The sequence below is a fragment of the Siphateles boraxobius genome, unplaced genomic scaffold, assembly GCF_051911475.1.
Source record: "Siphateles boraxobius isolate OS27281-9 unplaced genomic scaffold, OSU_SipBor_1 19, whole genome shotgun sequence".
In the NCBI taxonomy this organism is placed as follows: Eukaryota; Metazoa; Chordata; class Actinopteri; order Cypriniformes; family Leuciscidae; genus Siphateles; species Siphateles boraxobius.
In genome coordinates, this window is record NW_027508799.1 from 17294275 (window position 1) to 17311647 (window position 17373).

Sequence of the window (17373 nt, forward strand, 5' to 3'; positions counted from 1 at the left end):
GAGAGAGAGAGAGAGAGAGGAATTAAAACAATTGTTTTAAGAATGTATTATTGATATTGATACTTTAATTTATTTTTCATTAATAAGAATGTACTCTTTTTTTTTTATAACATCAGTAAATCAAAAGACAAAAAGTAATTCTGACCTATATGATAAGTCAATTGTTAATTTGATATGGCCAATAACTGATAAATGACAGATATTAAAGTTCAGCTTATAAAAATAATAATATTTAAATAATAATAATTAAGGGTACACTGTAAAAAATGATCAGTTCACTTAACTTAATTTTTTTTTTAGGAAACCCATTGCCTTAAAATTATGAAAAACTTCATGGGAAATTAAGTTAAGTGGAATAGTCAAGTTCACATAACTTATTTTTTCAATTACGCATGAAGTTTATTTACTTAATTTTAAGACCACGGGTTTCGTTTTTCTTTTCTTTTTTTTAATCAAGTCAACTGATCACTTTTTACAGTGTATTGTTAAAAATTATTTTATCGTACTAATTGATGTTGGACAACTATCTGCAGACATGCTAGATAAAAAAATTAAATGATAATAGTTTTGGCTGATTTGGTACCAGTGTGTTGTGCATCTCTAACAATGACTATTTTATTTTTTAATGTTACTTTACTTAATTTCAAATCACTAATATTAGCCGATAACCAGTATGGTACCAATATGTAGTGCATCCCAAATAATGAGTATTTTTAAATAAAGTTACTTTATTTCTTTAACTGATGACACATTTTTATTTCACCAAAGCAAATTTAGTAGCCAAAAACAAACAAATAAAAAACGTATCCATCCATCCATCCATCCATCGTCTGTCTGTGCACTGGACAGTTGCTATTGAGTTCTGTTGCTATGATTACCGCTTTTATAACAGTGTTGTCTCTGATTGGTGGATCTAATTTTAGGGATTATGGGTAGTGTAGTACTTCAAAGAGAATTCAACAATAAAATGCTTTGTTATATGACGTTAAAATTAGAAACATATTTCATAATCTCAGAGGTAGTTTTTTTCTTGTCAGTAAAAATCAGTTTCTGGAGATTCTCACTTCTGCAACCTAGATCTTTACCTAAAAGAAGACAGTCTATTGCTAACATTTAATTTGTTAGTACAAAATTAAGTTCCAAAAACAGTCTTATTATATTAACTAGAAATATACAGTATATAGTTGTAGATGACTACAATACAAATATTGAAGTCATATGTCCACGCATCACTGAATATAAATCATGTACTTAAAATACTGCTTTTGGATCTTTCTGGTGGTTTTTAAAGTGTTTGTGTAAGTATTTTCCAGTCATATATAAATCATATTATCTCTCTCTCTCTCTGTGTGTGTGTGTGTGTGTGAGTGTGTGTCTCAGTGTGTGTTGGTTCCATTAACCCAGTCTCCTACGTCAAACAGATGTGACACAACATAATCGGCGTATTGTCCATCGATCAGTTTGGCCGCATTGTTTTTGGCAAACCAGCAGTCTACGGTCTGCTTTCCAGAGTAGATTCGTCTGCTCTTCTTTATGACGGCGACAGTACGGTCCTTCACCTTTAGTGCGGGGTAATTGTGTAGAGTGATATTTTCCCCTAGTGTTTCCCGTGTGATGTTTTCTCCGGCCATGCTGAAATTTCCAGAAAGCAGTGTCAATCCAATCTCTTCATACAGGAACTGGCCTGTAAGTACAGAAATATTTCTCTCTTTTAGTATGTATACAATCTCTTTGCATTTGCATCTCTGTTCCAAAACCTAGTGACACAAATCCTAGTCACATTAGCAATATGTCAGCGAGAAAGTTTCGCAGGCAAACAAAGTCCATCATCAATAGTGTAGCAATGTTTGAAACTCAGCTCACACAGAAGTTACTTTTAAGCCAAGTAGCTTTGAACCACATTACCAACTTGAACATAGCGAAATCTGCGTAGGGACGTTTTTCACCCTCACGCAAAACTTCTGAACGCAAGGTTTCCTGGATTTCGGCCACAAGATTTTGCTGAGCAACGGTAAATGTGAGTGCACCTTAAGGCAGCAACACATGTATCCTTTGTGTAGAAAACCAAACCAGAATTCACTACTTCAAACTCAACGAGAAAGTTAATCCAAGATGGCCGACAAAGTGAGAGAAATGTGACATAAATATACTTTTATTTTTACATTCAGTACTAAAAAGTAGCAACAAAAAAGATTGACTCATTCTAAATGACTATTTTATTTGGTTTACTATGTCTTTAGAGTATCACAATGTTAGCTTAGCAACACGCTAACATCAAGCTTTAATGGAATCAATAGTGCAACAGAAGTAAAAATCCCATCAATTTTCTCCATAGAGAAATGGATTTTTTTTAAGACTTAAAGACTACGAGGTTAATTGATGGCATAGGCTTTTGTTGAAGCAATCAGCCTGCATTATTGTAAATAATTTGTTTTAAATAGTCATATAACAGCGGAATTGCCCATGACCCTGCAAAGAAATCTTCGACAATTAGTGAATCAAGGCAAAATAACACTTAAGCGCTCTCCCACTCCCATGAAGCACTGCAAATTTAAAATCCCAATGGGAAAAATACTTCCAGCTCCAAGGCCACTGAAAACTACACAGTGAATCGAGTCTCCGTTATGCTGGTCTTAACTGTTTTAGCTAGTTTTCCCAAATTAACAAGTTGGCGTTTAGCTGATTGAGCTAACTAGTCTGATCAGTTGACAAGTCCTAAAACCCCCTGTAAAAGCAGTATAACAGCATGGCCAGGCTGAGACACCAGTTAACCACCTTGCCTAGGCAGAAAGATAGCTCACTAAGTTTAACAATGTGTATGCGTGCTTACCTAACAGCCCGTGTGTTTCCTTGCTCAATCCTTTGCTGTTAGCGATGTAAAATCCCAGGTGATCTCGCTGATAGGGCGCTGGATTTTTGTAATGGTGGAATAAGATGACAAATTGGATATTTCCTTGGATGGTTACAGTCAGGTTTGTGTTAGCAATAAGGACCACAGCCAGGTTGGTGGTTTCAACTGAAATGCTGGAGCTGGTTGGAAGGATCATCCGGTCACGGTCGTCCAGTATGACCTTTTGTGGGGTCACCTCAATGTAGGAGCGCCTCGGCTTATTGGCTACTATAGTTATGCTGTTGAAATATGTCCTCTGTTCTTTATGACTTCCGGCTGGTGCTGGAGCACCAATCAGCGCACCGTTCACAGTCACGCCTATTGGAGACAAAATATGTACTTTTTTATGGTAAGCATCCAAAGGAAAACTTTATAAGCACTAAATATAAAAACATTGGCTTTGGTGAGTGAAGAAGGCTAAATAGTTAATGAGCAATAATTGATAAAATAATAGATGTTTAAAGGGTAGCCTACGTTTACATGACGGTGATGTAATAAAAAAACGTTTGTCTTTTTCGCATACAGACGACAATGTTGTCGAACGATCCCTGTTCACACAGATCCATGTAAACGACTAAAAACGCTATAGTATTCACTCCAAGTCAGTAGTTGGCGATGTCACTTTGTAATTAAACACTACGCGCATATAGATTGAACACGTATTACACATGCGCATGACGTCCCCATTTTCACAAATTCTCATTTTTGTATTTTACTCGGAGACCATAATTGTATTTTTTCAAAAACGTGCATTTTTAAACCCACTTTCAAAGGTTTGCTTATTCATTGATGCCACCTACGTCACTACCAAATAGAACGCCGTCATGTGACCCGAACGAATAAGGCCCCAAAAGCCATTGTCGTGCAAATGAACGGCCAAAATGCAGATTTATAGATTTTTGTTTAAATCTAACACAAGCAACATGAACAAATCAAATCACAGTAATATATGGCCCACTGAAGTTATTAAGCAAAATTAAATAATTAAAATGGGCATTGTTATTGTAATAACAATGTTATAACCATTGTTATTGCCAAAGAAAATTATTAATTGTTAATATTATTATTAATTGTTATTATTATTATTATTTTTACCCAAGCCAATTTTATAAAAATATTTTTATTTGTATCTATTCGTATGCATGTATGGGTTACACCATTTTTAAACAATAACTATAATTATTACATATAAATAAAAATAATAACTACAATTATTTCATATTAATAAAATTATACTTATAAAATATAAATTACATTTATAATATTAAATCTGCAGTTTATACATTTTTTTTAAATTATAACTATAGGTATTAAATATTGAATCTTTATTTGGCCAAAATTTGGCAATAATGCAAAGATCACTTAAACAAATACTTGCAATACTTAAAAAAAACAACACAACTCTTAGTATAGTTTTGTTGTTTACCTGAGTGTTTATGGTCAGTCACCAGTCGCAGGATGTGTCCTGGCTCCCCATTAATGTTGAAACACACAGTCAGTTTACTTTGAGGAATCTCTACCACAAAATGAGGGTCACCATCAGCTAAAGACAGATAAGATGATATTGGAGCGTAACCGTGATTTTGTCAAGTAAGACATAATCTTGGATCAACATATCAACATCCCTGTCTGAAAATTTTGTCCTATCCCTAATCTAAACCCTACCCATAAGTTATCCCTAAAATCAGAGAGGAATGATGTAGAAGCACCAAACCCTGGTTCTAACCCTTATCTTGATATAAACAGTAAACTTGTCCCTCAAATTTGATTGGTTATTGAAATGCTGTTCCAGGGTCAACAAAGGTGTTTATCCAGGACAATGTTGCATTTGGTGAAATCACCTTCACCATGTAGGAGACAGAAAACATTTTGACTTGAATAAGGACCATTTGTAGAACATTGTATAAATATATGATCCCCCCTACCCCCAATAATTGAATTGGAATTGTGTTGCATGAAAATAAATCAAATTATGCAAGCAACCCAAACAACCCCTGAGAATTCTCTCATTTAGGTATGCGACATTTTATATGAGATCACAAATCATGCCAACAGAAAAGTGGCTTTTCAAAGCTTTCAGATTGAACTGGAATGGAGGGCAGTTTTACTCATCTTATAAATGCATGTATTCATAGTACAAAGAGTGAAGAACGAGTTACACCATGAAGTTTAATACTTAGGGGTTTGTTGAAGTACTGCATTTTTTTCCATCAGCCCCTCAAACACAGGCATGTGAATTAGAGCCCGTACACAACTCTCAGTAGCAATTAAATGCGCTTTGATGATGCCACTTTACCTGAACACAACAAATTACAAGCCGCACGGTCCATGTGAACAGACTTTCAACTACACTCACACACATTCACACTGAAATGCAAAGCAGATGTAGAAAAATGGAGAAATACCGGATGTTTTGGATAAGGTGACAGACTTTTTGGCAGGTTTGCTGACGCCACCTGGAGATAAATGGAAAACAGGGAAATCGTCATGGATTGTTTGAGTCACCTTAATATTTTCAAGGCCGATTGTGTAATGACAATCATAATGACCGTAAATCTGGTCTAAAAAAAATGTTTTGCTTGATGTCCAATTTAAATACACACTTGTTGCTTTGGCGACTGCAGAAATCTGCTTGGGCGGTTCATTTCTGTGCAGGCTATGGGGTGTTAGACTGTTGTCATCTTCTGACAGCTGATTGGATGACTCAGGAGGGGGCGGAGCCTCTGTGGCCTCTGGCTCTGTCTGTGCTAAAGTTCCATCGGCCAGCACTTGTGGTTTCTCCACTATCATTTGCGTGAGCGGCGTGAGGAAATGATACGTTAACGAAAGATTTGTAGCATGTTGCGTGTAGTTTTCCCGCTCTCCGCTCGTCTGGCTTCGCAGTCGTCCTTTTAGCCCGTCTTTAACACTCAGATATCCCCACAGTCGCTCCACATAACCCTCCGCGTTCGGACCCGCCTCTGCTTCCGCTAGCCGCCGTTCGGTTTCCTGTTCTCGCTCGTGTAGTGACACGTCTTTCTCCAGCACGATGCTCTTCTCGCTGTTGCTGGCGGTCACCTGAACGTGCAGCGAGTCTGCGCTGCGATTGGTCAGTTTTCCGGCCACAACGAGCTCAGAGCCGTTGAAGTAGTTTGTGAAAAGGTTCTGGGTGATGTATTCCACAGCATCCTCGGAGTATTCCACCCGGATGTCGGATAACAGCGGAGTGCCAATCTCATCGTAGAAGCTATAGAGAGTTGGTAGATGAAAGAAAGGAGAGGAGGAAAGGAATAATAGGGTCAAAAATGCCATAGTGTTGCTTCAGATTGTGGGTTAATAAGTCACGTATTCTTTACGTTAAACTTGTTAAGCTTTTAGAGTGGGGCCCATTGTTAAGCCTTGTGTAAAGATTTGACACGGCATCTCATGTAACTTTTGACCTTTATCCTGCACTTTAAGTGGGGCTTTTTGTCACAAAATTGTCACCACATAACATACTTGCCCCATAATATTAACGGTTGCAAGCAGGGCCTAAAACTAACTTTTTGCTAAATCTGCCAATGGCCAGTGACTTAAGAAAATGTACCGGCCAATGCTACCATATATATTTTTTCCCAGCCATGAAACTGTTTTTGCAAAAACAGGCAGTTATGACAACAAAATCTTAGATACCGATGAAAATACACAATTTTCAGGTACAGAAATTTAATAAAGTAATCCAATGTAAAATAACACTGTGTAAACTAAACATAGATTAAAGGTGCAGTGTGTGATTTTTAGCGACATCTAGCGGTTCGGTTGCGAGTTGCACTAAGGGCTCAGCCCACTGCTCACTAGAGATGCGCGGTTGGCGGTTATAGCCGCGGACTCCGCGGATAAACCGCGGATCGGGCGGATGACGTGACGAAAAAATATATTTTATTTAAATACGGGCGGGTGGCGGGTGGTTTCTAGTCTCGCGGCTGTCATCAGCAGCGCCTTGTATCAGTGAATTGCGGGCGGGAAAATTGGTCAAAAACGTTGGTGCGGATGGATGGCGGACGGATGATGAGTTTTGTGCTGCGGTTGCACCTAAATTTTTACACATTGCACCTTTAATCTTTATTAAGTTACAAAAGTTCAGTCAAGAGCAGTGAGTGTTTTTTCTTTGTCTTTAGTTATTTAATTAACAATATGGACAGACGGCAGCAGGCTTATATTAGGCTGCTGTCACTTTAAGACCTAATGTATGGATCCAATATACTGATACACATGTGTTTTCTCTCTCAACTGTTTGTTCACTTAAAGAGTTAGTTCACTCAAAATTAAATGCAAATTCTGTCATTAATTTCTCACCCTCATGTCGCTCCAAACCCGTAAGACCTTCGTTCATCTTCGGCACACAAATGAAGATCTTTTTAATGAAATCTGAGAGCTCACTGTCCCAGCCTTGTCAGTCTACACAACTACCACTTTCAAGCCCCAGAAAGCTAGTAAAGACATCATTAAATAATCCATGTGACTCCAGGGGTTTAACCTCAATTTCATGAAACGAAGCAAGTACTTTGTTTGCAAAACAAAACACACAATTTACCACTTTATTTACAAAATATTAATCTCCTACACACATTCACGAAAGCACCACGACGGATGCGCGTTGTGTTGACGCCAGAGCAGACATTGTGTGAATGCCCGTCGGAGATTAATATTTTGTAAATAAAGTGGTAAACTGTAATTTTTTCTTCTATTTTTGAAATAACATGAGGTTGAGTAATTAATGATTAATGTAATTTTGAGTGAACTATCCCTTTAAGACATAACTGACTATGCTTACGAGGATACTTGCCAATACGGGCATTTTCAAGCGCAAGAAGACGTGAAAGAGTTCAATTCAGTATTCGCACTGTCTGAGACAGACTTCTGGGCACGCGTTCGGATGTTTTCACACAGAAAATGTCCCACTCATCGAGTAACGAATTGAGTTCCCTTTTACCCTTTTCCCTTTTCGTTCCCTTTTGCGTCTTCTTGCGCTAAAATATTTCAAAGGCTTAAACTTTCATAATAATGTAGCGCTGGCCCGTCAACTACCCACACGTTATTCATGTTTGTTCATGTTCTTACAACACTGAATTGCTAGAATTCATAAAAATATTACCGGCCAGTTGGCGATTGACACCGTTCATATACACGCCAACGCTTGTAATAATATATAATAATTTACTCGCATTTGGCGCTTGGCGAGTGATAATTTTAAAGTTGTTTTGAGTTTTTTTGTTTTTTTCTGAGAGATTGATACAGTGTTGCTAGATGGTTTCTAGGGTGGCTATTTACTTGCTCAAGTAAAAAAAAAAAAGAAAACAACTTTTGTTTTGTTTTATTTTGTTAGCATTACTGGCACCATTGTGTTGAACTATGTACCATTGTATTGCCTTGTGCATAGCAAAGATTGTAAGATTCCTTTAGGCTTTAATCAGATCATCTATTATTAACACTTTAACATAAGGTTTAATTTTTACCAACAGTTAATGCATTAGGAATTAACAAAAGAGTTTCCAGCATTTATAAATCTTCTATGTTAATAATGTTAATGAAATATATTGTTCATTGTTTAATCATGTTCATTCATAATCCATTAACTTATAATAAGTTAAACCAATTAAAATGTGCATTAATGTAGTAAGATTTATAAATGTTGTAAAGGTTTTGTTGATTGTTTGTTCATGTTAGCTACTGCAAAGTAAGGGATGATGTAAAGTCAGCTGGTCATTATCACAAAATAAATCTGGATCCTGATCCGGGGTGGGGTTTATTTTACATGATTTTTATTTATTTCTCAAATCTCATTTGCGCTTGCGTATGTATTCAAATAGGGTGTGCCACGTTTGATGTCATGGGTGGAATCAATTGTTGTGTGTCACAGCTGATCCTGACATGCCATTTTTTTTCCTCAGAAGAAAGTCTTATGGGTTTAGAACAACATGAGGGTGAGTAAATGATGACAACATTTGTATTTTTGCCTGAACTTACGCTTTAATTAGATTAGTTCACAAACGCACAAAAATATGTTGTTAATGGTGACCAGATGTTCCTCACCCTTTGAGCATGACGCTGGCGTCTGCGTCCTCTCGGATTCTCCTCATGGTTCCACAGTTCTCCAGGGACATCCTCTCCAGGAGCCTGTAGTCCACATCATCACCCATCCCAATAGTGAAGAGGCAGAACTTCTCCTGCACTGCTGCTTTGGTGTTGCCAATGATGGTTGGACTCTGAACTATGCCCACTGTGGGCCGCCCATCGGTCAGGAAGATGATGAGTGACACGCTGTTGTGATGGGACTCTTCTTTGCTGGACAAGTAGTCACTGAGCAATGCCGAGCCTGTCTGAATTCCACTGTTGATGTCAGTGCCTGAGGAGTTTTAAATAAAAGAGAAAGTTTTACCTTTAATTTATTTGTAAGTTTTAGTTATTTTAGTATTTCAACTTAGAAAATTGTTAAAATACAGCAGCCGCACACTCAAACACTGTGCAAGATCAATTTATTAGCAAGCTTTCAGTCTTACGACCTTCTTCAGGCATACAAACAGAGTGAATGTGGCCATATAAAAAAGCCCTTGTCAAACACCTCTCCTGATTGCATAGTGCCAGACACCTTTGTTAACATGGCTAAGGCTACAGGGATAGGAAACATGGGAAATGTAGTTCAACATAGCCTATATCAAATATAGCCTTAGACAAAGGGTCTACTGAAACAAAACACATAAATTACATCAAGATTTCAAAAAAAAGTATTTCAACTTAAACATATTCATATCAACATTTGACTTTAGTTTAAGTTTTTAATAGATTTTTTTTTTTTAGTTAAAAACAACATAATGATGATGTCAGATTTTTTAGGTGGTCTGTTCCTTTAAATTATTTAAATTAGATTAATGTTAGATTTAAATGTGTAACAGGGAGTGTTTAGGAGTGTGTAAGATTTTCTACCTCCAGTGGGTGAGATCATGTAGATGAACTTCTTGGCATCACGTATATTGTTGGGTGTGACAGGCACCAGTTTGCCCGGCTGCCATACACGGATGCGATTGGAAAAAGTGACAAAATTGAAGTGATCGTTGGGCCGCAACTCGCGTAGGATCGTGAACAGAGCTTCTTTGGTCTGCGTGAGAGATATTAAAAAGAGAACTGTTGAACTCTGCCTTTTTTGTATGAGATGGGTGTGTGTATCTGTGTGTCCAACTATGAGATCACAAGAACCAGCTGGGGGAAAGAAAAAAAAAGTGGCACAATATCATTCCCTCTTTGAGGGAACGGCACACTACAACTCTGAAAACTGAAATGCTGAATATAAATTCTTCTCAGTGGAGAACTGATTGCTTCAATCTGTGTCGACGACAGAGTATGTTACCTGTCTGATTTTGGTTCCAACCATGGAGGCGCTGGTATCAATCACAAATACAACATTCTTTGGCACGACAGGCAGGTCTCTGGGAGCAAAATAGTGCACAAAATGTCCATCTAGCACCTAAAAGAGAGCAGATACTTTTACAGGATTTCGATCTTTGTAATGTGTGTGTGTGTGTGTTTGTGTGTGTGTGTGTGTGTGTGTGTGTGTGTGTGTGTGTGTGTGTGTGTGTGTGTGTGTGTGTAGACAAGCAAGCAATGAGCTCAGTGAACAGGAGGAGTTTCAAGTTTTTAGTGACTTCTGAATTAAAACATTTTGGGAGAGAAGAAAAGGCATAACAAAATAAAATGAAAACGAAGGCAAAAAAAATACTTAAAATATTGTACTAAAATACTAATGGAAATCACTGACAATGCATGGATAAAGACAATAAATTATACAATAAAAGTACACTCGCTGGCAACTTATTAGGTTAACTTGTTCAACTGCTGGTTAATGCAAATACCTCATCAGCCAATCACATGGCAGCAACTCAATGTTTAGGCAACACCATTTTTAACTAAGAACGGAAAACTTTGGTTGGAGTTTTGGCTGTTCATTTACATGACAACATCGTTTTGGGGGCCTGAAAAAACAACTCTAAATTTAAAGGTTTTAAATTTCCTGTGTAAACTACAAAAACGCAAAGTTGTGAAAATGGTGACGCGTTTAGTCTATAGATGCGTCATTTTTCTTTACAAAGTGACATCGCCAACTACTGGCCTGGCATGAGTAATACAGCGTTTTAAACGTTTTCACGGATCCGTGTGAACGGGGCTCATTTTGACAACATTGTCGTCTGTATGCGAAATGCAAAGGAAAAACGTTCCAGTTTTTAGTACATCGTTGTCGTCTAACGGCAACTGCGTGATGCTATCATGTCCATATGGACCAAAATCCTTGAGGAATGTTTCCAGCACCTTGTTCAATCTATGCCATGAAGAATCAAGGTAGTTCTGAAGGCAAAAAGGGGTCCAACCAAAGCTGGTGAGTGTATATTTTTTGTAATGTTTATTATTATACATATATTAATATAATATAATATAAATTACATAATATATAACATTTATAATATATGTAAATATTACATTTAATATTTTTTGTTTTATATTATTTTATTTTAATCCACCTGAATGTACAGCATAATAAGTTTATGCACTGCAGGTTATCTATAGGTAAAAAGAAAATATATACTATTTCTAATTTAAGTAATGCCTTTCTGTGGAACTGGGAGTAAATATCTGTTAATAATATAGAAATATTGTGTGTAAGTGTACCTGTATATCGCCGATGCCATTTTCTCTCTCTACATCAAAGTGCACCACAAATTCTCCCAGCATGCCATTGGTGGCAATTTTAGCTTGCTGGGCGATGTTGGGAGTGAAGCTGATCTTGCAAATTGATTCATTTTGCTTGACTAAAGTGGATACTGGTGGTCCTACTTTACCTGGGGCAGAACAAGATGTAAACAATGGTAAATCATGCACTATTTTACATCAACAACCTGTCACAAAATATTTATTAAAGCTTTAATGCTGAAAAGTGCAAAAACTGGAACTTGTGCCATCTATCTTGCAGTTCTTGAGGCTAAATTTTGCAATGTTGTCAAATATTTTAATCCATACCAGTGACAGCACATCTAAATACAAACTCAAGAATCAAATTGGATGCAGCTGTTTACCATTTGGTTTCCCAATGCCATTGGAAGATGGAGTTTTGCCATTTCGTAGGGGTAAGACTTCAAGATAAGTGATACGGGAGTGCTCTACAATAGTAATGCCCACGCTGAGTCTGCTGACCAATTGCATTGGCCTAACACTGGTCACATGCTCGTAGCGGCCCAATCGTCTCTGCAGCAGCTCTTCGTAGATCAGGAAGAACACAGCACGGTTGCGTCCAGGAATATTGACCTCCATTCGAAACAACTCCATCTCACCCTCACTAACAGGGAGAGAGGAAAACATTACTCTGGAAATGTGAACTTCTTGCCAAAGGAATCATCACGAGGTTTGCCAAACCACATTACCATTTTTGGGGGAATATATCTTTCTCATTCACTCACAAGCAAGTGAAATACACATGTAAGAATTTATATAATAGCAGGTTCAAAACATTGCACCACTTTTTGTACATATTGAACGATTAATAACGCATTGAAAGTACACTGCATTCTCAGGCTTGCCACAAGGGGTGCAATAGCAAGTATTTATCATCTTCTATGGTCACTTTACTTTTTTTAGTACAACTGTTGTTTTCATAGCAGAGCCACAGTTTAAAGAGAATCTTGCTGAGTAGGGCTGCGTTTCGTTGATCGTAGAACAATTGCCACCATTGGTCTCTACGATCAACTTAGGCTTACAATGATTTTGGGAAACGCAGCCCAAGGTTAGTTAAACACCAGGCATGTTTTTAACTAGCTGAATCACAACACATCCAGTTTATTAGCACAGACATTTGAAGTTTGCATGCTATCTTCACCTCTGCTCTGGTGTGTCCTTGTTTTTTTTCCCATTGTTTTCTCCTTCTTCCTTCTTCATCTTCTTCTCCTTTGCCTTCACCTGGCTGGGAAAGACTCGTCCTCCCACAATCCTTTTGCCACCATACCAACAGCATGAAAATATAATTTTTATTAGTGCCATGGAACAAGAAGTTGCGGCAAGAGGCATATAAATCTTTCTTGTGGTTAATCATAGTCTAAACTCTCTCAGGCCCTTCAATAACCTCTCTGGACTTTTTTTGGAGACTGGGGTCAATGACCACCAATGAAAAGCCCAGTTCCAATAGCAAAATTTAGTGTATTATCCATAAAGTGGATAGACTGTTCTAGATAACCAAAGTCATTCTCAGGGTCATAATCAAGAATAATTTTTATGGCCAAAGCAATTTTTGAAATAATGTCAGATCAAACCAGAATAGGGACACACATAGTGGTGCCGTCTTCTTTGAGTGATCCACAAGAGACATTTCAGTTACTAGAAATCAAATATTTGTGGTATTTTCCAATGACATATGTGTTTCCACACTTACATGGTAAAGTTGGAGATGTATGCAGCAGTGGGTATGTGGAACTGAAAGACGCCTTTAGTGGCAGCCGAGTGTCTGTTAAGCATGCTACAGGACACCGCAGTGAAGGCATAGCGGGAAATGATGGTGGTCTGGACCGACAGCTCCTGAATGTGAGGTTTAGTTTCCTGGCAGATGACAGCAAGTTATGAGCATCATTAAAATATAGCCAGATGAATATTTAGAAAAGGTGCTCTGAAAACATGAGTGATGTAGCAAGAGATTTGGGCTGATTACCAAATAATTGTTGGGTTATGTTCTTAAAAAACATGTCCCATATAGTTTCAGCCAAAATACCAATTATTGTTGATAAAATGGAAGTAAACTGTGGTTCAGAAAACAGTGAAGCATTTAATCACACAAGTTATCACAATATAATCTTTCATTGAACAGTTTAGACTTTTCAGCCAAGTTAAAACATCGGTCAAAGAATTGACAAAACAGCAAGATGTAGCCTAAAAGGTAAGATGCATAACATTAAATCATTGTTTGGGCCAACAGATATTGTAATTATTTCATTTGTAGACATTTATAACATTTAAAAACTCATGTAACAACTTCCCCCAATAAAAAAAATTAACAATGTGCACTGATTTATTTTTTTATCATCATGAATGTTAAAAGACAGATCTGGTATCATCCGAATCACCCTTTTGTTTAATTTGATAGGCCTATATGGTATGTAAACTTTTTATTTAGCCTACCTACATGTAAAAATAGTAATATCACGCTCTAAACAAATGCTAGGTTGTTTCAACCCATGTTTGGGTCAAATATGGACAAACCTAACCGTTAGGTTTAAAAATGTTATTTAAAATTTTAACACAAAGGTTGGGTTTTGTCCAAATTTGACTCACACATGGGTTAAGACAACCCAACATTTTTTTTAGAGTGCATGCGTAGGATTTGTAACACTTTCAATGTGCATAATGGAAAGATTGAACAGAATGGGACAATGTATAGGGCAGGCCCACACAATTGTTAGAGTGATTATATTGTATTTTCTGTTTTTTAATAAATGAAACTGTCCATGTTTTTCAATGCTACAGCTTCACCACCTGTTACATTTCACTCCGGTTGTATTTTGTAACAACATACTTATGAAGATGACACCATTCACCATACAGATTGTCTAAGTTGTAGATGTCTAACCTATCAACATCATAACAGACAAATATGGGAGTACAATATCAAAGTCTGAAACAGATAGGGAATGAAAACTGCAAAGTTACAGACGTTGAGATTAGTGTTACAACAAGGCCAGCCGCTGAAGAGCAAACAAATAGCGCGTTTATTGAGAGTGGCTGCCAGTGCCTATACTATATTAAACTTAAAGGCAGACGTAAATTCAATATTTCCTAAAGCAAAATCACTGTTTAACATTCTCACAAAGCCTTAAAAACAGGTGTCGCGCGCATTTACCTTAGAGAGTAGCATTTTCACCTGCCGCGGGATTCTGAGAGGAGCCTGAAGACAAACATAAGACTGGTCAGATCCTAGATATGACCGACGATATTTTCATATATGAAATGCAAGAAAAAAACATCATACAGCATTTGAATGCATGTCAGAAGTCATGTATTCTTCTTCAAAGTTAACATCCTCTGAAAATTCAGTATCCTCAGTTTTGGACTGAAAAACCGGACACAAATACAAGACGAGGACTATGAGCAGCATCTTATTCTCCTGCACTGGCTGGTGTCTGGAGTGGGTCGAGTGTGCTCCTCAGTGGTCCTGGAGTGTGATCGGGGCGGTTACTGCGACCCACCCATCCGAAGAAAGTGTATTGAAGTGTTTGGGAGGGAGCTCCAGTGTTTTTGGTGTCTAGACCCTTGCGACATTCTCACTCACTTGTCTGTCAAACATGAGATTGGCCTCTATGCTATAGTTTTAAGGCTCTTCTGGGCACATTGAGCAATATAGCCTCTAAACTGGGTAAAAGAGCTGGCAAGGGTCTCAATAATTTGAATGCACTTTAAATTTTGCAGTTCCACATTGGTCGTTGGGTAGGCTATCCAACAGGATTAGGTTACATGCAAACATTTGTGAAACAGATCAAAAAGTTTCACATTGGGTGTCTCTCCCGACCTCTTGTGGAAAAAAAAAAATATAACATGATGTTTCATGACTTGCCATTAGATGGCTTTATAGCTACATGGAGCATATATTGAAAATGTGCAATTCTGCATTGTAAATGTGTTAAAATCTAAACACTTCATTTCTGTGTGCAGTCTGCATTGTGACTGATTGATTTTTTTTTTGGGGGGGGGGGGGGGGGGGGGGTTCTATAGTCTCATGTTTTCATTCGTGTGTGTGTGTGTGTGTGTGTGTGTGTGTGTGTGTGTGTGTGTGTGTGTGTGTGTGTGTGTGTGTGTGTTTGTTCTAAATTGTGCCAGATTTTTTAAATATATTTTTGACAAGTTTATAAATATTTCCCATTTATTCCTATGGGGGTAAAATTGACCCGCGAGGGAAGGATGTGTTTCTATTTTTATTACACCCACATAAACTCCTCGGTGTGTATTCCAAGTTTAAGTGCGACAAAAGCCCTTTGGTATTGGACCACTCCGATGAACAGTCAGTTTTTAAAAATGAAAAGACAATGAATTGCGGGTCAAAATGACCCGAAGAGAGCATAAGGGAATCACTACTAAATTACTTTTACAAAAAATTATCTTTCTCTTTGTAGGATTTAGGTAGGCTTAGTGCCTCAAAATATTATATAAGCTTGCATATTTGAATGAATGTATAATTGATCATGTTTTACTCATTTGGTGGTATTTCATACGATAAAAATAATTCGATTCGATAACAGTTCGAAAAGATTTGATCATCATAATAATAAAATCGCTTTAACGTTGGCATTCCTAAGCTTCATTGCCAATGTTCAAAGTCAAGTGAGTTCTGTCAAGTTAAGGGTAAGGGCTGTTTGCTAAATGGATAATGAAAATGTCTTTCTTCTCAACAAGTACTGTATATATATGGAGCTAAGACTGAAAAACTATACGCTGACTCAGTGACCTCAGCCTTTTCTTGTAAAGGACACCAAAGCTTTTCTTGTAAAGGACACCAAGAGTAAAGGACACCAAAGCTATTCAAACGTGAGACCACAGGATAATGGCTTATAAAGTTAAAATCAACTTTCCGAATGTATTACACAATTAAAATGAATAGTGTAGCCTATATCAAACATAGATGACAAATGAGCAAAGTGTAAACACAGCAGGACGCCCATAACAATAAATATTCATGGGCATCCAGAAAATGACATAATATCAAAAATGCAGTGTATTCAGAAACAAATGCAATGTATTTCAATAAAAAAAAGTGATATCTTTACAATATAGTTTTTAAGAAGCTTCTCTCATCTGTTTCCTGGTGCAAATATTGGTCAGTATCCACAGTATTCTTACATCTCAGACTTCCAGATGGTAAACGATCAAGGATTATGAATAATTTTATTTTATGCAATAACATCATCACATTAAATGGGCAACGTGTCTAAAAAAGTTTTCTTTTGTTTTGAACAGGTTGATCGGTTTAAATATAACAAACTTCTTTTTTTATGTTTTGCTTAAAAAGTTTGCATGGTGCTGTCTTTCTTTACAATAAATATCACTTTGTTTAGTATGTTGTACTGTATATGATGCGACATTTAGACATTTTTAACATTTTAAGTGTCCAAATATACTTATTGAGGTCATAGAGGACCATATGAATGCAAATATGGTTTAGGAATGTGGGAACACACAAAGATGTGTTTACAAAATATCAGAACGAAAGGGAATAAGCCTTTGCCTAGAGCAACCACAGAGTTGCTGGGACAAGGGATTGGGCAATAATCTGGGTAATATTAACTAATTAACCCTTGAATTGACGTGTATGTCTTTGATCATTTTTTTTTATCTGACTGAGTTATGGGGGTAACTCTCACAAAAACATATCCTGGTCATCTTTCATCATAAATTCAAAGAAAAAGATATCCTATATTTTAAAGAGTACCAATTGATTGATTGACTGA

The 17373-nt window shown here is 37.1% G+C and overlaps 1 protein-coding gene across 1 annotated transcript; it reads right to left on the reverse strand.

The window, feature by feature from the left end:
- Positions 1–710: 710 nt before the first annotated feature.
- Positions 711–15399, reverse strand: itih5 (inter-alpha-trypsin inhibitor heavy chain 5). Its single transcript, XM_077233970.1, has 14 exons — positions 14904–15399; positions 14775–14819; positions 13317–13480; positions 12768–12878; positions 11971–12230; positions 11567–11736; positions 10254–10370; positions 9833–10004; positions 8942–9254; positions 5494–6116; positions 5296–5346; positions 4317–4433; positions 2831–3208; positions 711–1684 (listed from the first exon to the last, which is right to left on the reverse strand). Exons 1-14 carry the CDS (start codon positions 15027–15029, stop codon positions 1377–1379), a joined length of 2955 nt encoding a protein of 984 aa, XP_077090085.1. The 5' UTR covers positions 15030–15399; the 3' UTR covers positions 711–1376.
- Positions 15400–17373: the final 1974 nt, after the last annotated feature.